Genomic DNA, 24,375 nt, shown 5'->3' with positions numbered 1-24,375 from the left:
AGGCATAAGTATACAGCCACTCAAAATAGTGTTGAGTACCAATGTGTTAAAATGTACAATTTCTTGCCTGCATCCATCAAAAACCTGTGTGTTTTAAAATTCAAACATGTTTTAAAAACTATACTCTAACCCAGGCTTGCCTGTGTAAACATGAAGAGTACTTTGGTTTAGAGTTTCAGTTATTTTAGTTGCCAGAGCCATCTTGATTGTTTTGTTTTTCTTTTTCTTTTGACGATTGTCATGAACTTTGTACTTAGATTTAACCACAATAAATCATTTCATTTCATTTTTTTTATAGGTACTAAGTTGAATAAACCACAATAGTCATGTTGTTTACAAGATTTTTGGATATCGTAATTAAAAATAATGTTCAAGCAATACTCGTCTAAAAAGTGCCATTTGCGGGGATCGATAGATTTTTCCTCGCGCGTAAAAATGCAATCTCTCCCTGCAATAAAGTCACTTTTTAAATGAAATCGAAATGAAATACTTTATTGTGTTAAAACTAAGTACAAAGTTCATGACAATCGTCAAAATAAAAAGAAAAACAAAACAATCAAGATGGCTCTGGCAACTAAAATAACTAAAACTCTAAACCAAAAGTAGGTAGTCTTCATGTTTATACAGGCAAGCCTGGAAAAGAGTTGTTTTTAAAACTTGTTTAAATTTTGAAACACACAGGTTTTTGATGGATGCAGGCAAGAAATTGTACATTTTAACACCTTGGTACTCAAAACTATTTTGAGTGGCTTAAGGGAGTATGTTTTATCTATATGCTTATACTTATGCATTAGTGTAGACAGATTATCTTTAGATCTAGTACAATAGTTGTGAACATCTGATATCTTTTCAAAGTGAGAAATGTTTTCTTAGGGACTAGTAATAAAAACTGCTATAAAAGAGTAATAGAGCTAGAGCTTTAAAGCTTGGTACACAACTATTGGGCATTAAAATCATTAAAACACATTATTCAGTTAGAAGAAGAAACTGATTATGTGTATAGTGATAGTGTTGAAGACTTAATTGTGTAGTACCACAGACAAGGAAACAAAGGAAACTTTTATTTCCTTATTGTCTGTGGTAGTACCTAAACACAATACAATGCTAATTCATCTTTGAATAGCTGTTATTTTTGACTCGGTTGTTCGTTTGTGTTCGGGTTTGCGGTATTGTATTTTACTAACAAAAGACCTTTAATTTGATGTGCTTACATTTTAAGCTTTTCTTCTGACTCCTAGTGGGCTGTCCCCCTGAGGAGGTAGTGCAAGTGCATCACTGAATAATATGTGTTTTAATGATTTTAAGTAGTAGCTGTGTGTACCCTACCAAGTTTTAAAAATCTACTTTTTTAAATTTTTGAAATATTTAGCTATCCTGGGACTTTTTCCACCCTGTATATGTGGGTGGTGAGTGTGAAGGTGTGTTTCTAGTACAAACTGTGTAACAATTCAATATTTTCACCAATATTTTTTTAATAGAATAATTTAATTTCCACCATATGTTTTCATTTTTTTCAAACGTTAATCCCTTTTCAAACCATATATAGTAATTAATTGTCCATGCAGACCAATAGGTAATCAATTTAATACAATATAATATAGAAATTTTCAAATAACCTAATATCATGTAAATATATAATAGCCTATAACTTTTGTAACAAAATTGCTTCAAATTCAATATAATTTTATTTAAATAACTTTTCAAAATTATAATTCAGCTCTCTAGCAAATGAAATTTGTTATAATATATTTGTGAACAGTGGCCTATAATTTTATGTTATTAAGTCGGCATTGACATATGTGAGTGCAACAATACATCAGACCATCATCACTTCCAATAGAGCCAAGATAGTATGAAGATGCAAATTAGACACTACATATATTAAAATTTTATAAAGAAAAGTACATTATTCGGACAAAATTTGTGAAATTTGTTGAAAGAAGAACCATCCTTGTGACGAACATTCATAATTTACAACATCAAGAACTTTACTTCAAAGAAGACATCAATTTTGGTGAGATTACTCCAATAGACTTTTACCCCTTTGGAAGCCATTAAAACTTTTTTTAGGCCCAACCTTTGGACATTTGTACTCAAATTCAAAGTCAAGAACTTATAGAAGCTTAACCTATTCAAAATTATTATTAATTCAACCAATCTATAATTCGAACATACTTTATATTTTAAAACAAAATTTAATTAGGCTTATATCACAAGATTAATTTCAAATGCCGCTCGATCACCCCCCCCCCCTGAGAAAGATCCTTGCAGTAGCCTAAATTATAACATATTGAACTTAAATAATTAAAACCATTGTAATAGGCCTAGCCTAAAGTTTTTTTAAAGTAAATTCATTTCCCACTGTTTGTACAATTTATTGTGAACCCCCTTTCTTTTCTTTCACTATCAGATTTGTATAATAATTAATAAATTTAAGTTTCGATTTTGTACATGGAGTTTCCATTGTAGACCTAAGTTGAAGGTTGATTACAACTGGTGGGTTAATAAATTATTGGCTCAATATTCATTTTAATCATCTTTGCATGGTTTGCTGTTTTGGACTTGCTGTATTTTTTAGGTTTGTTTTTCCATATTTAATTTAAGTTCATGTTGTACTTGTACAATATAACATACAGTACATGAATGAATAGCCTATATTGTAAAAATGCAAATGGCCAAATAATATTTTATAATTTGATTTAAGCTTTCTCCATTGGAACTGTAATGTCTTACACTATTAATTTTGTTCTTATTGTCGACTCCATACTCCATCCAGGTCCGTGAAGTTAGCGTACCCAGAGTATCCACTTTTGTTCATACCAATGGTTGGTTCTCGATACATTTTCAAATGAGGTATCGGCACATAAATGGTTTAAGGCAATGGCCAAACCTTTATGTTTTGTGGGTGTGCTGGAAATCGAACTCGATGGCACTGAAGTCTGATCGCTTTAGGATTGTTTTATTTTTGAAAAAAATAATTTAGCAGCACACCCCACTATACAGTAGACCTAATGTCCTATAAATAAAAATTCTTAACGAACCTACCGAATTTCTCTTGATCTGTCCAGTGTCAGTTTAGCTTTTGTAAACTACGTATCCTTCAAGTAGTTATTGATTATTAATTAATTAAAACTCTAAGAAACTCTAATTTTATTATTATTTACTTATTTCCTGATGACTAAAATTATAATATACAGGCCTATTTATATTTTATATTATACATTATGATTATATTTTACATTATTACGCCTGTATTGGCCTTAAGAATAAATGTTATTGTTATTTTTAGGGTTTGTTTTGTAATTTCAGTTTTTTTTATATAAACGAACAAGATAATAACATCTCAAAATTATACTTGAAATGGGGGTTTTGCACTTAAACCCCCTTTCCAGAAGTAACCCCCCTACCTTGATAGGGGTAATGACCTCATCTCAATCTGTTAAAAAAGTCTTGCAAATGTTTGTTTAAAAGTCTTGCAAATGTTTAGTTCCGGGCCTCACAATTAATTGATAAGGATGGCTCTGTTTATTAAAAGTAAAAGACTATATAAGTTAATTGTTTATTGAGGAAAATTATACTTAAATTTATTTTTTTCAATGAATCGATAACTTTAAATTACTGTACCTAGCAAAAACAAAACTTGTTGACGAGAATAGCAAAAGAATTACTCATTTAATAATAAATTTAACTTAAATGCTCGAGTGATCCTTAACGATGAAATAATTGCAGGTAGTCATTAGGAATATGGTAATGAATGCAGAAATTCTTGCTCTTTATCATAGTAATGCGATTCGCCAATTTTCCAGCTACAAAAGAACAGACAATGATGACTTGATAATGTATTCTGTTGAAATACACAATTATTTCCTCATTTTAAGCTTATTCAAGCAGATATCTCCTTCATATATAAACACATGTCCTTCACTATGCTGTTTAAGACTTCAGCCATGAAACTTGTAGTGTTGCTTTGTGTTGTGTCGTGTGGCCTAAATTTAGTCCAAGTAAGTTAAGAAATTATCATACATCATAATTATTATATTCTACTAGTATGTGATAAGCAACACCTTTTCTAAACCCTCATACCAAAATTATACATGCATATCTCAAAAATTATAGAGTAAGGTTGAACTTTAAAATATAAGTTAAAATTTACATATTGATATTGCATGTTGAAGAACTCCATCTTCTACCTGAAGTTGAAGTTCAGTTACCTTTTTTTACCGTCCAATAATCTGCAACTCCTCTATGTTCGTTGAAATCAGTTTTTACGATACTTTAACATTGTGCTAGTGATATTTCTCTTACAATAATGTTGTAATATATTGTAATCTTTGACACTATTCAAATGCTGTATTATGTATACTTCTCAATGAATAAAGAAATTAAAATTAAAAATATATACTCATGCTTCATGGCTATAATGAGATAAGTTAATTAATTTATTTGTTTCTATATTTCAGGCAGGGGTGGACAAAAGCAGGGCAATTGAGATTTTGAAAGAATGCAAACAGAAAACACAAGCGAAAGAGGGTAAGTCTAGGTTGAACATTTTAAAATTAATTTAATTCTTCATTATGGATGGTTATCTTCAGACATAGGGGACCTTTCCCAATTTCACAATGCCAGAATTTACTCAAATAAGGTTGATGAATTGTTCTTGTAAATAGTTATAAGATGAAATATTACTATAACATATCTCAAGTACAGTTAGTTTTGAACCCACTTGCCTTTTGCCATTGGGCAAGTAATGTTAATTTAATAACAGAAAGTACCTATGTTGCGAGACCAGGCATAGGACTGTTGTCTTTCCAAAAAAGAAACATTAAAAAGCCCTACTGACTTTGAAACAATTGGTAAAAGGTGCCAATACATGGTTTCTAATTATTGGTTTGGCTCAAGGAATAACTTTTCCAAGATTTAAGATAATTTAAAACAACCAAAATAACATCTGATATGGTAAGTACAGTAGAAGAAATTAGAAAATGGTATGTATTTAGTAAATTGGTTTTGTTGAGCGGAGCGAGCGAAGCTCTTTGAGATCGGACCTTATGCAAACTATGTAATCAATTAACTCAATAACGACTGAACATATTGAATCCAAACTTACCAGGCGTATTTCGACAAATATTTTTGATGTTTCGAAACAAACAAATTTTAATTTGATGATACCTGTACAATTTAAGACTGACATAAAATTTGCAATGTTTAACATGAGTCTTATGAGTTGCCATGATGGTTACGAAAAAACAACGTAGATGTAAACAAAGTATCGTAGCGTATGCGACTCGACATTCTGTACCCACGGGCACCTCAGCTTGCACATGAACATATGGCCTATTTACAAAAGACAGTACAAAAGAAAAGGAGTCCGATGAATACCATTAAGCGGTGATTAACAATACACCGATTCGCATAATTTCTGGCGGCCTTACTGAATTATTCCAAGGAGATTATTTCTATTAATTGTTGTTATTGCTATTAGTTTTGTGGTAAATATTAGTCCGGAGTGTGGTAACTTTTTATGACGATTAGATTAAGGTATCTGTAATCCTAAAATGTTATGGGAAGGGAGGGAAACAGGTCCGCGACGTAGGAAGTGGTGAAGGAAGTAGTAGAGGTGAGTAGTCTGGAGTGTGGGAACTGTTTATGACGATTAGATTAAGGTATCTACAATCTTAAAATGCTATGGGAAGGGAGGGAAACAGGTCCGCGACGTAGGAAGTGGTGAAGGAAGTAGTAGAGGTGAGTAGTTTGGAGTGTGGGAACTGTTTATGACGATTAGATTAAGGTATCTACAATCCTAAAATGTTTATATTTAATATATTTAACTATACTTGTTAACTTGTGCTGTCCAATTTATAACTTATAAGTGTGGAAATAATTTTCTTTGTTCAGATATACAGACACAGTTACAATTACACATGCCAATGTTGTAAATATATGTTCAGTAATTTATGTCTGTTTATTTAAATGTATATATTTTTTATTTGAAAGTCTGACGCCACTAATCCCTTTTGGGTAAAAGATGAAGATAATAAGGTAATAATTGCAAAAAGTAGAGCCTAGACTGCTTAGCCTGTACGGGAGTCCAGTTATAAAATAAGCGTGATATAATATTCCTATTTTTTCCGTAATACTATAAGATGAATTATTACAGCTAACAGAACAGCATGTTGGCATTTTTATGTCAGGTTGAAAATTTAGTACAACCCAATAAATAGGCTTAAGGGTACATCAACACAGTGCAGGTTCTCAAATTAAATTGCCATACCTAATATAAAAACGTCTTTTATATTTGATTTTAATAATTTTGTTGTACAGTAGTTTATTATGCATATACAGTATTTTACTTAATCATGCTGTAATTTAGCATGAGGAATAAGTATATTCTTGTTTAATTCATCAATTCTCTATCCAGTACCGTCTTTCAAATCTAATCTATTTATTGAGTACAGTATATATGCCTATATTTTGGCAATGGGGTGGAGCTAGCGCAAACGTCACCAATTCAATGCCACAAGCGTTGCGGCAACCACCATCTTTTTCAGGGTATCATCAGCTCGTGAAATTAGCCACGCCTTATTTCCTGTGTTGACCATTGACTATGGTATTGCTATATATAGTCACCTTCTTCAGTCATTCTGTTCGCTGAGCAAAGTTTACTAATTGGCTAAATGTTTTATTTGGAGAAAATGAAAAGGGAGGGACATAAATGGGAGAAAATAACACTTATCTTTATGCTATTACAAACACACAGTTTTACTATTACTCATATATACAATTAAAAATCAATGATCTAATAGAAACAGCTGACTGGATTCATATTTCCTTCAACTCTACCAACCAACCACGAGAATTCAATTGGATTGTTGCTATGGTGACGTCATCATGTATTCAATTTGAATCATTAAAACAAATTTAAGTTATTTGTTTATATCAAAGCTTGCTTACTCCGCTCAATTGGCGGACCTGAGGCCGCATGCCTAGTATTTTTTATACACCCCAGAAATGATCCAACACTCTATTGGTGTTAAATTTGTGGGGGATTGTTTTTAAATTCTCAATTTTTACAATAAATTGTTAAAAAAATTAACGGTTTTGAAGCTTTTCAATTAATTTTTTTTTATTTGTCTGTTCTCAGATGTGTTGGACATTATTGATAGTCACAAACTTCCTTCATCGCCTGAAGGAAAGGTAAGTGTATCTGTAAGATGTAAAAATATAATAAACAGTCAACTCAAATATATATTGTCTTTTAAACATTTTTATAACTAAAAATCTACAAATCCATTTTATAAAAATACTAGCAGCAAACCTCATAAAAAAGGTAAAACATACTTACCGTATTTTCTTGTTAAATTGTAAACAAGAATCTTGCATACTATATTGTACAATTATTTTTATAGGTGAATTTAATTTTGCTCATTATAATTTTTTTTTTACCAGACTTTTACACAGTATTTTAAAATTCAAAATAAGTTAAAAATAAAATTATTTATATTCTTATTGAAAAAATTCATATATTAGGTATTAGGTGTATTATCACTTTTAGGGAATTTCCCTCTACAGAAGAAGCTTTTACCGTGGGTGGCACGGTAAGACCTAATCCCAGGACCGTTTTATTTTTTCATTTTTATGTCCCCAGAGGTCAAAAACACAATTTGTTCATACAGATATGTGTGTGTGTGTGTCCGTGAACAACTTGAGCAATTTTTGTCTGATTTTGATGGAATTTGGTCTAAAGGTGTAAGGCGGGATAGACTTGAATGAGTTTGTGAACTAGTATGATCGGACCATGAAAACGGGGTTTTATGGAGTAAAAATTGGTTTTTCTCATTTTAACCCTCAAAACACAAAATTTCCCAATTTCTCCCTAGACCTTTTGAAGAACTTAAAAAAACAAATAATTTTAGTTTATCAAAGTTTATACGGGTTTTGGTAACGGTAAAAATTGAAAAAATTGTAAATTTAAAATTCCAATGTATAATTGTAGAATATTGTATAATAATTCTTATGGAGAATATTGTAAAATGTTGTGGTTTGCTTGTTTATGGATATATTTTATTAAACTTGGCAAATTTATTTGTTTTACACTAAGCTATTTATCCTTTACTTAAAACACACTTTATTAGTTTCCTTGAAGTAGCAAACCTAGGTACTCGTTAAAACTAATGTTATTTAAACAGATTTAATTCAGATTTAATTTGAAAATCAATTCAGCCGAATGGAAATTACATTAGTCGTCAGGTTTTCTGCGGCAGGGGTATTTAGTATTTTTGATACAATTAGCAATTAACGCTTTTCTTGCTTATGTTGTTTCTTATCCATTTCTGTTTCTTTCAGTGTATGATGCATTGTCTGCTGGAAACTAAAGGTTTGGTGAGTATAATTTTATATTTAGAAAAAAGAGCATTAAATAAATGATTGACCTTTTCTCAGAAATAGGTTCTCTTATTGAACAGTTTTGATTTAAAAGTATTAAAGATGAAAATTAAGACAAACTATAGAAAACACTATAGTATGGAGTGGATATAAACAACTTTTTCCTATTATCTGCTTCGACTCTCTATTTTTGATGAATTTTGGATTAAATAAATTTACCCAACATTTTCAGGAGAAGTTGTGAAGAGGAACACTCTTCATAAAACCATTTTTGAAACCAACCTGTAGTCTTATATCAAGTCAGGTTCAACATTTTTCTTAAATTTGTAATCTTAAGTCTACCGTGATGAAGTTTGTAAAAACTATTACTTACCAGTTCCAAATATAAATTAATCTTTGGAGAAAAGGTTTATAAGTCAAATTAATCTATAAAAAATGATTTATGATTTCAAATCCATCCATAAAATATATTTATTTTGTGGACTAAACTTATAATTTCCTAATAGCCTGTGTTTGTTGATGCTATTTAAACACTTTTAAACTGTATAAACTTTCATCTTTCCCTCATTTTTACAGATGAAAGGAAGCCAGGTAGACACAAATGCTTTCTCTGAGTTTTTCGGAAAGGCTTACGCCACAGAACCAGCCCAGCTTGAGGCAGCAGCTAAAGCTATAGCAGCCTGCAGTGTTAAAATGAACGGTAGTGTATAGTCAGAGACTAATTAATATATAATCATCGTAAAATGGTCCTGAAATACCATTATGCAAGGTGTGCGGCAAAATCGGATTAAGCAATTCCACTTGAATACTTACCTCGCTCAAAAAGGTAGTTTTAGGGGCAGTTAATCCCCTTCACTTTTGATCCTTCATTTAAAATAATTAAACAATAGCTCAACAGCTGAGATTTGACAAAATGTTAATCAGCTGTGACATATAAGCAAGAAGAGTAGTAAGGGAACTTTCCCCTCCATCTGCCTAAATTTTGTCAACAGACTATAGTACTCAGGCGAACACTTTTGGTATTGTTGTCATCTGCCACTCCATGCCATTAGGATACTCATGGTAGACATATGGTTTAAACCAGACAACGTCGAGGGTATGCTGTGTTTGCGTATTTCCAATATAAAAAGTCAGTCATTGCGACAAAAACAGCTTTTTGCTGGCTGTTTCTAGTGTGAACACAATTGTTGTTAAGAAATTTTGGAGAAAGTGGTAGCAACCTTAAAAATGATAAACTAGGAGGACAAAGATCAGTGAGAACTTTAAGTGTTGTTCAGAGCAGCAGATGAGTAGTAGTTGAGACAATCCGCTAGAATGCATTGTAGTTTGAGAAGAATTTTAAAATTAGAATTGAGTGTAAAAAACAGAGATACTTGTGTTTTTAAAGTGTCAGGAGTAACTTTCTCAATCTACAACGCCTTGCCAGCTGCTCAAGCAACTCTAACTCCGCTGATCTTAAAAACTATATTTCTCCGTGTCTCCCTGATCTTCACCGTTTGTGTTTCTTAGTTTTAAGAGTGGTACCGGTCTCATCGGATTGTTTGACCAAGGATCGTACTGTATGTATGTGAGGAACAGTGTCGTTGAGAGGAATAAAGAGATGTAGGCAAAAAGCATCTTAGCGTTGCAATCACCGACTTGTTTGATTTGAAAATACCAATAATGCTGTACCTTGTCTGGTCTAAACTGTGATGGCTATTGAAATGGTATGCATGATCAATGGTAAAATGTGATAATGTTCACATTCCTCCTCCACAGCCTGAATACTGAGTGAGCGAAACTGCTTAGTTCGCATTATGTCCCACCTGGTATTGACATTTTGTGGCTATGAATTTTAAATAATGTTATGCTTTGACTGTCTGCATAGCCTCCTCACAATACAAGGCTGCGGCAAGACAAAATAAGTGGCAACACCGCTGTCCCGTCAAACCGAAACAGCTGTTGCACTAATTTGTAATGGACGTTTATATAGGAAATGTTTATGTTTACACTTTTGTTATTTCTGAATTATTAACATGGCAAAATAGGAATGACGTTGCGACGTTGCCAGACACCAATCCCAGGGGACCTTGTGTTAGAGGAGACTGAGACTGGTGTCTGCCACTATGTGAGTCGTTCATTGGTTGCTTCAATTATGATTTTAATGAAAAAATCTATTAGAATCACAATTTTCAGGCTAATTATTCTTAAGATTTATTTTAGATTAGAAAATACTGTAGGTATTAACAGAATAGCTCATGGGTTCTGACTTCTGACATGTTTTATAGTTGGCACTCACATTGGTTCATATTTTATCCATTTGTTACAGAATGGAAGGGATTTGACAAATGTGAAATCGCTGCTCGCCTTCTTCAGTGTGGACATGATGTAAGAAAATAAAAAATAACTGCTTAAGACTAGTTATTAATATTTTTGTAAGATTTATTTATTACGGATTTAGTTTGATATTTATGGTTTAATATATTTATTTATTTATAGGTAGGAACTATTTCCTCTGGAATATCGTGTAAAACGGTATAAAGTAATGTACTCTGACAGAATTTTATAAGTGCAAATTTGCTCTCTGGTGCAAATAGTAATCAAGATCTTAACATGTTCGTTTTGTAAATTCGTTTCCCAATATTTTAAGTTTTTTAAAACCCTGACATGCACCAACGATGCTACACTGCAGTGATCCTTAAATTTTGACATTTACGGTGGAACTATGAATGGGTATAAATTAATTATTCTTATTACAGTAATAATGGTCTTTCAATTAATAGTTTCTTATATAATAATGTTTGTTTATTATTTTCAGAACAACATCAGTTTGAGTTAAGGTGTTTGAAGCAATAACAATATAAACAATAATTGTTTGGGATAACCTTAAACCTTCAAGACAAAAATAAAAACTAACAATATTCTATCTTTGGTGTTTGATTTTTTACCCGTCCTTCGTTGTTTTGATCTTAGTTTTTATTACTAAATGATGCATTAAAAGCTGAATCTACCGCTTTTGTCCAAACAAAAACCATGTTCTTGCAAAAAATACATCTCTCAAAATGGCATTCAATGAATAGACTTCAAAATACAATTTTCCTACAGTTACCTAACAATGTACATGTTCTCTCACTGATTTGAGAAAGCAAAGTGGCCAATTCGCTCATCAGTGAGACAATGTTAACATTGTCTCACTCTAATTACTTTGTCTCACTCCAGATTTGCAACGTGAAGGCACGAAATAGTGAGCGCGTAACATGCAGGCAACGTGTATGCGCGCGAAATACGTTGGCAGCACTGGCTGTAAATCAGCTGGTCAGCTGTTGTACTGTTGTATATATTACTTCACATTAAATGTTATATTCAAAGTTCACTTCTGTGTAAAAATAGGTTATGTTTCTTCACCAATTTATTTGTTTTATGGTAACTGTAGGAAAAGTATAATGTGCAACTCGAGTTCAAAGTACAATTGCCTCACTCGAGAAACCATTCCTCACTCGCCTACGGCTCGTGAGTAAGGATTTCTCTCGAGTGAGTCAATTGCTCACTTTTCTCACTAGTTGCACAAATAACTATTGCAGTTACAATTATGTAATTATATTGTTATAATGAAACAAATTACTCAAAACTGTAATTTACTAAAATGTCTTGTTTAAAAAGCAAAACTTGCAATCAATATGTGATAAATAATTTATAATCAAAACATAAATTTCCCATTTATTAAAATGCATCATTGCATCACAAACCTAGTGGGGTCTCATATAGTGGGGTGATTTTAAGGTGAGTTTTAATTTTTTTATTATCACAATCTTGTATAAATGGACACTATTCGATTTTAGGCAGGGTGAACCTTATTGAATAACTGGATGTGGATACGCTCTAATCACCGCCAGCGAGTGCGTTTTACCATAGATAAAACATAGTCCCTTCCCTATGTTATGTCTATGGTTTAACTCAAGTTATTTGATTTTAAGCCAATCATCGGTCTCAGGGAAGAGACACGACTCTCGGCTTTTTAAATAATATCAGTAACTTCAACTGTCCTTCGTAGGTTGATTAGCAGAGAAGCGTATAGAGAAATTGCTTGTAAGCGGTGTAGTCAAGTAGCTTCTCAAAAATCACTGCGAGTATCAACGGATACAGATTACTCATAGTAAACAACCCCGGCTTAAAATCGCATCAATTTCCATTAACTTGTCATTAAAAATGGTAGTTTATTTTAGTTTAGGCTGAATTTATTTCTTGTATCCGATAATTTAAAGTTATTTGTTAATATAAATACACCTCTCTAAAATTAGGCTCAGTGACACAGTGTGACACCTAGTGGTGACTAGACGAACTGTTTCGCGCCTTAGTTAGGGTGATACATGCTAGTAGCGCTAGCGTAATCGTCAAACACAGTACGTTGTCGATGATAACAAGGACACCAAAAGGCCCATAAGTAGACAACGGTCCACGGATCATCTTACTATTGCAGTTAATTAAATTTTATTGACGTAATTGAATGTGACATAAAAATTACGTGGTATATTTTCTTCATATCATAACACAACCCTCAAAATTGAATCGCTTAAGTTTTACTGGAATTTCAATGTATTATTATGTAAATTTTAACCTGGCAATCGAACACATTAATTTATCTTACATTTCTTATGTTGCAAATAAAATAGACAAGAATGTTAAAAATAAAAAAAAAATAAGTCTTCTTTGGTTTTATTGTTGAACAGTAGGAATTTACTACCCCTGGTTAATGTAGTAGCATTCAGCGGTAGTAATATTAACACATCAGCTCAAAAAGGGGTGTGATTTTATTCCTTGGTACTAAACTTAGTCTTTCTTTAAATCACAGTAAAGCTTTAGTATGAATTGGGCTCACTCTCTAAACACTCTCGAACAATGGGTTTGTTTTGAAAATATCAATAATGCTGTCCCTTGTCTGGTCTAAACTGTGATGGCTATTTTTCGCATGATCGATGGTAAAATGTGAAAAAGTGCCCGCATTCCTCCTCCACAGCCTGAATACTGAGTGAGCGAAACTGTTTGATTCGCAATATGTACCCACGGGGTATTGCCATTTTGTGGTTAAATGAATTTTTAAGAATGTTTTGCTTTGACTCTCTGCATAGCCTCCTCTAATACAATACAAGGCTGTGGCAAGACAAAATAAGTGGCAACACAGCTGATGTCCCGTCAAACCGAGTCGCACTAATTTGTAATGAACTGTATTTAGAAAATGTTTATGTTTACACATGGTGGAATTCCACCATGGGCTGAGACTGGCGTCTGCCACTACGTGAGTCGTTCAGTTCATTGGTTGCTTCAATTTAACTACCAGCATTGTTTTCTATGTACAATAACTACCAGAAAGACGATTGTCAATTACCTGGTTCGTCTTCACCTTCAGAATTACTGCACAGTCATGATGTTTTGTGTCCACCATCCACCATCGATTCAGTCACATTCACGTCATAGTCCCAGGTGTTGATGTTGGTAGTATAGCATCTCTACTGAACGTCGTGTGGGAAGCCTGGGGTCTCAAAGTAACATACCGTAGAACGGTAGAACACATAGCTTGTTTCGCTTCGCAGTACATTAATTACAGTGACCTCCTCTCTGGATGGACGATGAAGAATCAAGATGTACATAGAAATTACCACTGATCACTAGATTTTCAGAACAGAACCTACCACAAGTATGTTTTATCTATGCTACCACCACTGGATTAAAGAATTTCAAAATCCCCATAATACAGAATTTAAACCATTCATTTACATTATTATATGAGTTAAACATAATTAACACAATATTACTTGTATATAGTACGACTAGAAAACCCATATCTTTAATATAAAAGGCTGAGAGAAATGACAGCTGATGGTCTTTGAGTTAAAAACTGATAATTTTTATTTAATTTGCTGTTGCTGTTGTTTGTCGTCTGCAATAATAATTCTGATTGTGTTTGCTCGTAGTTAGTATTGTTTCGTTTAGTTTCTTCAGTTATTTATTGAACCCTGTTAATATAGATTTAAACGGTAAGAATAATATTCTAGACAAACTAGTTGTCATCTTTTAATTGATTACTGTCCTTGATTATTTAAATAAGATTAGGCTAGCCAGTAGCATGTATGTTTCTATCATGGATCACCAGAACAGATTAAGTTAATTTAAATAAAATGCCGTATTAGTCGTTGATTAGTTTGGTTTTCGCAATGCATTTTAATAAACTATGAACTCAACTTTTATACAAATATCAATTAAACTGAAAATTAAGGCCTATTTTAACGTGTCAGATGCGTTGATTGAAGGTCCTAGGTCTAGGCCTATCATATGATAGTCAAGGCTATGACTCTAAATTTTAAATGGACTTAGGTACGGTAATAATTTATTAGATAATGAGGAAAGTAACAGAAAAGCACAAGTACTTGGTATCCAAGCAAAAAATCCCACTCCCCAGAGCCATACACCTACCGAACAAAGGATGTATTGGACCAGAAGCAATAACTTATGATGAGTCATTTCAATCTTATAATCTGGAGGATTCTTGAAAATACACTCGTTGAAACTCCTATATTCAACTCAAATGTAGACTAAGTTATTGACAAAAAATATCGATCCTGAACCTATCAGTAATTTTCAATTGTATTAATCTGTGACTTCTCTGTGTTTGATATTCATATTCTCTTTGTGATAACTTAATCATATTCTATATTGTTTCCCAATTAATGTGTAAACGAAGATTGACAAAACCTAACCTATCCCATGTTCCATGTTAACTTATATGGACTTGTTAGCAAACTGATTCAAATAGATGATGCCCCCCCCCCCCCCCAAACCCAAGACCGTTTAATCCAAGAGTAGAATGATTTTAGTAGACAAGACTTTATGAAAGTCTATATATAAAAATCAGATAATGTAAAAAATTTAAATAATCAGGTGTTTTTTTATTGCTTCGGAGGGCCCTGAAATAAAGAAATGGTCCACTGGTCCTATTCTGTACCTTAGCCTTCTTTCACACTAGCGCGGTGCGGCACCGTCCCGCACCGTCGATGCGGGGCGACCCGCAAGGCCCTTTCACACTAGCTGCCCGGATCCGGGCATTTCCAGGCTGAAACTTTGTGATTTTTGGATGCATTTCATTCAAATAAATAAAAGTAAGGTGGTTATGCTACTTGTTGGATCCGAAAATAAAATACAGTGCCCCCTTGCTAAATAACCTAATTGGATTGATGCCGTGTGTGTAAAAATGTCAATTCCTTGTGTTTTTAAAAGTTATGGTGACAGCTGTGGGATGAATCTCGCACTTCAAACATGATCTCAAATATGTAATGACTCACTTTCTACTATTGTTATGAAATATACTATAACATCTGGGACCATTTTTTTATTTAAGTGCACTATAGGAAATAAAGTAATTCTGTAGTTGATATATGGTTGATACATGGTTGATATTTTTATGCACATATTTGTAGGTGGTTTTAGCTTAAACAACAATTCATTTCCTTCCATATATTTAGAAGAACATGTAAGGGGTCGTTAAGCTAAATGTTTTTATATTAAATAAATCAGACATGTTTAATAAAAATTTAAACATGCAAATGAAAGATGGTTTGCTGCAGTTGAGGTCTCATCGTACACGCTGACCTTCAAACTAAACCAAAATATAAAGCTTGACCAAACTAATAATCTCTATATAAATTTCAACCTCAATACCAAGAACAGCAAACTTGCCTATTAACAAGAGTACAACAAAATCAACCACACTCAACCACTGATATGCATAGACAGTCAAAACTACTGATTTATGTGCGGGCAAAACCAGCCCGTCCCGCGCAAGTGTGAAAGCGTACATAAGAACCCATGATCTAAAAACTATTCTTGCGTATTCGACCCGCATTGGAAGTTTAGGTTCGTGCGGGTGATTTTTCAACCCGGACGGAGGTTTAGGTCTGTCCGGGTCAACCCGCACTGGTGTGAAAGCTCCCATATGATTCATTAGTCTAAACAGCTTCGTCCGGTGCGGGACGGTCCCGCACCGCACTGGTGTGAAAGAAGGCTTATGAACTTTGGTCTATTTAGGTAAGTTAGGTAAATTTTTAAAGGCCGCCATTAGCAGTGAGCGACTTGCTGGGCAACTTACAGCTAATAGCGGCCTAAGAAAAAATTAGGCCTACCGGTAATTAACTAGCTTTAAGTACTGCTTGTAAAAACTTGATTGAAACCACAAAAAAATTGGGGCAGTTTGAATTATTGAAGCATTCCAACTAGTCTACAATGTGTTGGGATTATTTTTGTATAATGTTATCCTATCCATAGACATAATTCTTGACTAGGCCTACCTAAAAATATTTAAACATTAATTTTCATTAGGTCTAATAAATATTCCTAAAGCGTCCATTTCACCGATCGTCCCTGTTTCAGAAGTGGCTTCCCGACGTTGGAGGTTGGCATTTTGTCAACTACGCCAGCTGATCTTGGATATGTCCATAAAGGTTCATGGACCCAATACACAGTGAGTTTCAATATTGCATTTTTACATTGGCTCTCAACTTATAGGCCTAAGTAAGGAAAACGAATGTGCGGAACGAATTAGGAAGGCTTGGTCACTTCTCATTGTGCTCTTGATTTAGTTACACAGTAGTTTGATAAGGTTAGTCAAGCTTAGGGTAGGCCTACAGTACTTTACCTATGTATTATACTGGAACACACCTAACATTTATAACCTAACCTAACCTAAAAGTAACTATGTTTTACGGAAGATTTCGTTATTTGAACTAATTAAAATCTTATTTAGAAGTTGATTTATCAGTGTGGTCGATATAATTAAGTACCAAGCTTAGTTTTTGCCGGACAGATTGGTCATTTTAAATTTATGCTTTTCTATCGGTTGAAAAGAGAGGAGAGTGGCTGTGGTCTATACTACATGTAACAATGGTAGATCTGTAGATTTTGTTAAAAAGATTGTAATGTCAATGACGGGTAGAATTCACTTCACATTTGTTACATAGAGGAATCTTCAATCAGTGGGCCGAAGCCTTAAACTGCTTCATCCGGATTTGTCAAAACATAAGTTACATAGGGGTAAATTGAATGCTCAATGTCAGTTATGCTTGGTAAAAAGCAACGTAGGCTAGTATATTAAGTATGTATGCCTACTCTGGTGTTAAACTCAGCGGTAAAACAGCTAATCTTCCTTTATAAAAAAATGTTCAGGCATTGTCTACACCTGTGGCATTTTTCAACGAGGTATAGAGAATGTACACAAACGCTAACCACAAACTAGGCTAGTAGCAAAGCAAATGTATATGTTTGTTTGTTTTCTTGGTTTTTTTTTGTCCGGTTGATCAATTAATTGTTTGTAAACCCTATAAGATTTACTTGGTAAATAACCTTGGTTTACCAAAAGTATCAAAGACTTTTATGTAGGCCTACTGGCAATCAGTGAATCACTATGACAATTAATTACCTACTAAATAAACTCCCTAAACTTATTAGAGAATAGGGAGAATATACTCGATTCGCTTCTCAAACGATTTTTGGTTACCAACGTCACAAATTGTACAATGTGGGTGAGTTTCTTAATGCAAATGAATGGATGATATTCAACTGTTCTGGGTTTCTGGTTCCATTAAATAGGTACCGGTACCATTTTTTTATTGATGTTATGTAATTTTTTCGTTGATATTTCATATCATAAGCTATTTATGTCATGAAATGTATTTTGTGTGCAAATATTTGTGAAGGATGCCATGCAATATGTTAAGTTGTTTTTGGCAATGAAGATATCTTATATATAAAATTCTCGTGTCACAGTGTTTGTTTGCAAACTCCTCCGGAACGACTTCACCGATCGTTATGAAATTTGGTGTGTAAATTCTGTAGGTATGCGAATCAGACGTAAACTATTTCCCGTTTCGAAATTCTTAAAAGGGCTCCGCCCCAGTGGCTCTGGAGTTTCCCATGTTAACCTTATGAGAAATGGAATTAATGAATCTTAACAGCTGTTTCAATTAAACAAGTTGGTTCTGTTCTATGATGTTCAATAGCATTAAAGTTACAAGGATTACCAACAGGGTGCAGCGCTATTATTTCTTTTACATTTATGACAACAGCTAATTTGCAACCAAAAGGTGAGTGAGCGTAGCAAACGAACTTCAACCTGGAGGCGAGTGAGCGTAGCGAACGAGCTAACCTGAAGGCAAGTGAGTGCAGTGAACGAGCTCCAACCTAAAGGTGAGTGAGCGTAGCGAACGAGCTCCAACCCAAAGGTGAGTGAGCGTAGCGAACGAACTTTAACCAGGACGTGATTGAGCGATGCGAATGAGATCATCTTGAAAATTAAACGTAACGGTACTTTCTTTCCATCGGTCTGTCTTAGGGGAAACCTATAACTTAGGCGATACGAAGTTCGCCGGGTCAGCTAGTTGTTATATAATATCTTCATTACTGTGCAATTTAGGCTACATCAAGTTAAATATATTTTTTTATAAGGGGTAGGACCTATAATTTATTGCTACTAATTTTTAACTTATAAAAAGTGTATAACAAAATAACAAAATAACCTGTATTTGTTCAAACCAAAAAGAGTGCATTTAAAAAACAATTTTTGAGATATTGCCAAATTTATTGGAGTTAATCATTGATACATTTGATGTCTTATGTGGCTAAAAACTTAGCTGAAAAATGCATGAAAAACTTTGCTTTTTAACAGACATCGTTAATAATCTTAAAACAATTTTGAAGATTGTGATAAAATCAATGTACGACTAAGATGTTGTTGTCTTAAACCATAATAAAATCAGCTAACCATGAGTCAAACTCCATGAATGTTTTTACTTCTTTTTATAATTTACAATTTTTATCATCTCACTTACTTACCTCAATGGTGCTTGTTAGAAACTACTAAGTGCACTCTGTCGGTCATTACTGCGTAGTGAGCAAACGCTGATTAGGCTGCTGAGGCTTGCAAATAAATGGCTGATGTCTTGAATTACAATTCTACGTTTCATGATTGCTCAAAATATCAGTAGAGAAATTTGGTACTCTCTGTTTTCTATTGCATAAAATTTGTTTAAATTCGGGACAGAGGAGTAAAAAATAAGCGTTTTGTTTTACATTAAACAATTTTATAAGGGAAGCATATTAAAAAAACAATTTTATACTGCATTTTCTAAAAATTTGAATACTTTGCCTCATAAGATTTGCTCTAAAAACATTTTTTGAACTACGGACTTTTACATAACCTGCATCCGTGTTATAAAATCGTTCCTATATTAGATGGGCTGTTAATTAACAGCTGTGTCTAAGGAATAAGTCGGTCTTAGTCACTAACAAGACTACAAGATCGCGCCACTCATTCTACACTCATCTCCATTCATACTTGGCATAAAACCTACTTTGTATGGTCGCCATTTCATTGAAAAGTATCATAGATGGGTTACAAATTTGCTAAAACAGTATGATTAGTTGGACTTAAACTGCAATTAGTCCACCTTTAGTGCAGTAAAAATAAGAGAAAAATTCCATAAACCTAAAAAAAATTAGCACAACCGGGGAATTTGGTACAGATGTTGGGTAAACCTTCCTTTTGAACATACTAAAAGTCCCCTAAAATTGAAGCTGTGCTACGGCCGCCATATTGGAAAATGGCGGCAAATTTCTGTATTTTTCGCTATAGTGACTTTATTATTAGAGATACAGAAAAAAACTACATGTACAAAATGTAGCCCATCTAAAAATACACATTTTTTGTATTTATCATCTTTCTCTAAACCCAACGGTTTTTTAGATATTTGTGATTAAGTATATTTAGTTTTTTTCTATTTATCAAAAATGGGGAAAACACATGGAAATTGTCGGTTACTTTCAAGGTTTAGGATAATTCATCCCATTTAGTTAAATAGTGTGATACTATAAAGTCTTAAAATTTAACTTTATCTTATGAGTAAAACAACTCCACTACAGCAAACCTGCAGACTCAGCAAATGTCTATTTGATTGGATGTTTTATTAAATGTATATAAATAAAATAAGGTTCAACAGGTACCTAAAAGGTGTGTTTTTTTTTTTAGTAAAATACCAAATACTTAGTATAAAATAACTAATTTTCCAAGTTTGATCATAATAAATATAAGAACAAGCAAACTACAACAGTTAACTTATTCATAAGAATAGCATGGGAGTTTTAAATTTACAATTTACAAATTTGAATATACAAATTTTTAGTATGTTTAATAAAAAGGTTGTGATTATTTGTTACGATTGGATTATTAACTGAAGTGGTTTTCAAAAGGAGATGGAGAAAGTTATTTAAGTAATATTAGTTTGTACCAAGTACCGGAAATATTGTATGCAGTGAGGTAATTAACCATATTTTGTAAAGTACGAAATAGTCGTATTAATATTTTATCCTCATTTTTTACCCATTTAATAATTAACATTTTAATACTTTGATGGCACCACCACATTAACTAACTAGACCTACATCCCTAGCCATATAAAAATTTTGGAAGGTTGTTTTTCGTGTCTAGTTCATGTTAGTAACGAATTAAGTATAGTATAGCATTGTTTGAAAACTAAGTATAGTTAGTTTTATTTATCAAAAATAGGTGAAACCCATTTTCACCAATTGAAACCCACATCGACGGTTACTTTCAAGGTTTACGACAATTATTCATCCCACTTAGTTGACATCGGAGTGATACTAGCTGGTAGTGCCATCAAAATATTAAAATGTTAATTTATTAAATGGGTAACAATGAGTACGGTATAAAATATTAATATGACTATTGCGTACTTTACAAAATATGGTTGATTACCTCACTGCATTCAATATTTCTGATACTTGGTACGAATTGATATTACTTTTGCTCCATCTCCTTTAGAAAACCCCTTAGGTTAATATTCGAATCGTGACAAAGAATTTTCACCTTTTTATTAAAAACAACCAAAATTTGTAAATTGTAAATTTAAAACTCCCATGCTATTCTTATGAATAAGTTAACTGTTGTAGTTTGCTTGTTTATAGATGCATTATGATGAAAAATTAGTTATTTGATACTAAGTTATTGATATTTTACTAAAAAACACACTATAACAAACTACATGTAGCAGCAAACCTATGTACCAGTTGAACCTAATTTTATTTATATACATTTAATAAAACATCCAATCAAATAGACATTTGCTGAGTCTGCAGGTTTGCTGTAGTGGAGTTGTTTTACTCATAAGATAAAGTTAAATTTTAAGACTTTATAGTATCACACTATTTAACTAAATGGGATGAATTATCCTAAACCTTGAAAGTAACCGACAATTTCCATGTGTTTCCCCCATTTTTGATAAATAGAAAAAAACTAAATATACTTAATCACAAATATCTAAAAAACCGTTGGGTTTAGAGAAAGATGATAAATACAAAAAATGAGTATTTTTAAATGGACTACATTTTGTAAATTTAGCTTTTTCCTGTATCTCTAATAATAAAGTCACTATAGCGAAAAATACAGAAATTTGCCGCCATTTTCCAATATGGCGGCCGTAGCACAGCTTCAATTTTAGGGGACTTTTAGTATGTTCAAAAGGAAGGTTTACCCAACATCTGTACCAAATTTCCCGGTTGTGCTAATTTTTTTGGGGTCAAAACATATTTTTATTGTACTACTTGTAGTCGAAATGGACCAAACCAGGCCCTCAGACCTGGGATTGAAATATGACATTATCCTGAAGCAATTACATTAACTTAATCTTTGAACTCTTTGGATTATTTAGTGATTTATTTAAGGCAATGTTTATAATTTGTTGCTTATATGTACAAAAAGATTAAAATGGCAAAAAACTGTAGGTAGACACATTGACACAAGAGTCACAACGCATTAAATCGTATGCTATTTATTTTAAACATTCTTTTTTTATGTTATTTGACTCTTTTAACACGTTGGGTGCTGATGACGGGAATTCCCGCAATTGCTTAACATTGAAATAAATGCAACTTTTATGTTCAAACATGTCGACAGCACAAATAGTGTTAAACACAAATATCCTTTGTGTAATGAATAAAGCAAGATTTGTTTTCATCTGATAGTAGCGCCTGCATACAGTCAAACTTCCCGCGCTACAGATATGACGTCATATTGCGTTGAAACTTTTGAAGGAGACGTTTTTAGTTCGGCAATACAGTATCTGAACAGACGTTATTCTAGCATTGACATTGGATCTTTTGACATTTCGTCAATTATTTATTATGACGTTTTCAATGAAATATTTATTGAATGATTTTTTGATATTATGTAACTATGTTTTCGTTACTCTCACCAACTATTACTGAAGGTTGTTGAACTACGCACAGGCACCTACCCATGTAGTACGGCAAATTTAAACTTATAAATGTTGTAGTGCAATGTTGTATAACTACTCTGTGTTTAGTTCGAAATTCTTGGGATAAATACACGTTTTTCATTTCATTTTTATCTTTGACTATTGATCTCAGTAGTCTTCAGTATCTAATAGTCAATGGTTGTATTTAAACGCATCACGTATATTTCAAATTTGAATACGACTTTGAAAACGTGTAGACTAAATGAATTAATTTTAAGAGGAATATCTTTAACAAAATCTCTACCATTTGTTATTTAACCTCTAACCATTAGGAACAGGGACGTGTTTTAGTTACGTGAGGTAACAGCCACTATTTAGGACAAACTGTATGGGTAATGAACATAAAAAATGACGTCACTGTCCCGAATCTTTTGGACGTTTGACAGTTCCATTTCAGTAATAGTACTAACATGCTTACGGGCCAGTGACATAATTTGTTAATGTTTTTGTACCACACCGTTAATGTTCTAATATCTGTGCTGTGGTGACGACTACGACTACGGCGGTACAGAAACAAAATACCTTGTAAATTCCGACGGATATTGGGTTGACAGAAACTATCCAAACCTTAGAGGGTATAAATATATTTGTATCGGTACAAAAATTGTTTAACAGAAAGAGTGAGCTGTGAACGGCGTCGTCATGCGTCGATTGTTGTCTTCAACAAAACTTTGCTGACTTTTATTTTTGCTCGTGGTGCATTCAGTGTTTCTTTCCATCTTAAAACTAAGCTAAAAATATCGTTGTTTTCATGAATTTCACGAAGACACTAGCTTTGATTATTTTGTCAAAGGTTCTAGTGAAAAGTCTGCAAAACTGGTGTGCTAAATATTTGACTGCCGAAATCAAAATAACCTCAAAATCTGAAAGTGTCACTAGTGAAGACGCTGAACCTTTGGTTCGATGGCTATGGTCAGGTTCTAACCTTGACATTTGGCGGTACTTTCCCCCTGTGACGTCACCAGATCCCCCGTTCCCCTTGGTTCCCCCGCCGTATACGGTCGTCGCGGTCCACTCACCTAGCGATGATCTCACCGCCTATACACTCTACGAAAGTTCCTGGATGGGTTTGGAGACAGAAAAGATCTTGAGACAGTTCTAGTTTTAGAAAATTTGTTTTGTTTTGCGTTCATAGAGTTAAAAGGGGGTTATAACAAATTCCATCGCATTAGTAGGAGTTTCCCAATATGGGGTAGCGGATATATTTACCCCCATGAAAAAACGCCTACGTCATTTTGACGTCACGAGGGGCGGGGCCTATACATGGTCGAGAAACAGCCCTCGACTGGAAATTTACCCCCAATATATTATTAAATAATCAACATGTAATTGTTTGATTATAAAGTGATTTGCCATAGCACGGAAATCTACCCCCGGATATCTACCCCCAGACATTTACCCCCGGATATCTACCCCCGGACATCTACCCCCGGATATCTACCCCCGGAAATCTACCCCCAGATATCTACCCCCGGACATCTACCCCCAGACATCTACCCCCGGACATCTACCCCCGGACATCTACCCCCGGACATCTACCCCCGGAAATCAACGGCTCTTCGGTTAAGCATTGTCTTGTAATATCCAGTATTAAGCATGCGATATGATATGTCATTGTCTTGTTTAACATTATCTATCTTCC

The 24,375-nt window shown here is 33.5% G+C and overlaps 2 protein-coding genes across 3 annotated transcripts in view; both read left to right on the top strand.

Annotated features, from left to right (window-relative positions):
- Positions 1-3,901: 3,901 nt before the first annotated feature.
- LOC128993545 (general odorant-binding protein 19d-like) lies at positions 3,902-11,287 on the top strand. Its single transcript, XM_054417516.1, has 7 exons — positions 3,902-4,001; positions 4,461-4,530; positions 7,142-7,194; positions 8,344-8,379; positions 8,959-9,082; positions 10,691-10,749; positions 11,180-11,287. Exons 1-7 carry the CDS (start codon positions 3,915-3,917, stop codon positions 11,198-11,200), a joined length of 450 nt encoding a protein of 149 aa, XP_054273491.1. The 5' UTR covers positions 3,902-3,914; the 3' UTR covers positions 11,201-11,287.
- A 2,999-nt stretch (positions 11,288-14,286) lies between these two features.
- LOC128992082 (uncharacterized) overlaps positions 14,287-24,375 on the top strand; it is a 78,040-nt gene continuing 67,951 nt past the window's right edge. For both annotated transcript variants that reach the window (XM_054415488.1, XM_054415486.1), the window contains exons 1-2: positions 14,287-14,393; positions 16,780-16,870. The gene's annotated coding sequence lies outside the window, so the exon portion shown is untranslated. The remainder of the gene's footprint in view (positions 14,394-16,779; positions 16,871-24,375) is intronic.

Source organism: Macrosteles quadrilineatus, unplaced genomic scaffold, assembly GCF_028750875.1.
Source record: "Macrosteles quadrilineatus isolate MER2022 unplaced genomic scaffold, UCM_ALF_1.0 Scaffold_4__1_contigs__length_99947679, whole genome shotgun sequence".
Classification (NCBI taxonomy): Eukaryota; Metazoa; Arthropoda; class Insecta; order Hemiptera; family Cicadellidae; genus Macrosteles; species Macrosteles quadrilineatus.
Note: the sequence above shows the minus strand (reverse complement) of the source record. Positions and strands in the feature narration are given on the sequence as shown.

Excerpts from the sequence above, each read along its gene's own strand:
- LOC128993545 (XM_054417516.1), top strand. The coding sequence starts at position 3,915 with ATGTCCTTCACTATGCTGTTTAAGACTTCAGCCATGAAACTTGTAGTG. Across the intron at positions 4,002-4,460 it reads GTGGCCTAAATTTAGTCCAA|GCAGGGGTGGACAAAAGCAG; the intron begins GTAAGTTAAGAA and ends TCTATATTTCAG. Across the intron at positions 10,750-11,179 it reads TTCTTCAGTGTGGACATGAT|AACAACATCAGTTTGAGTTA; the intron begins GTAAGAAAATAA and ends TATTATTTTCAG.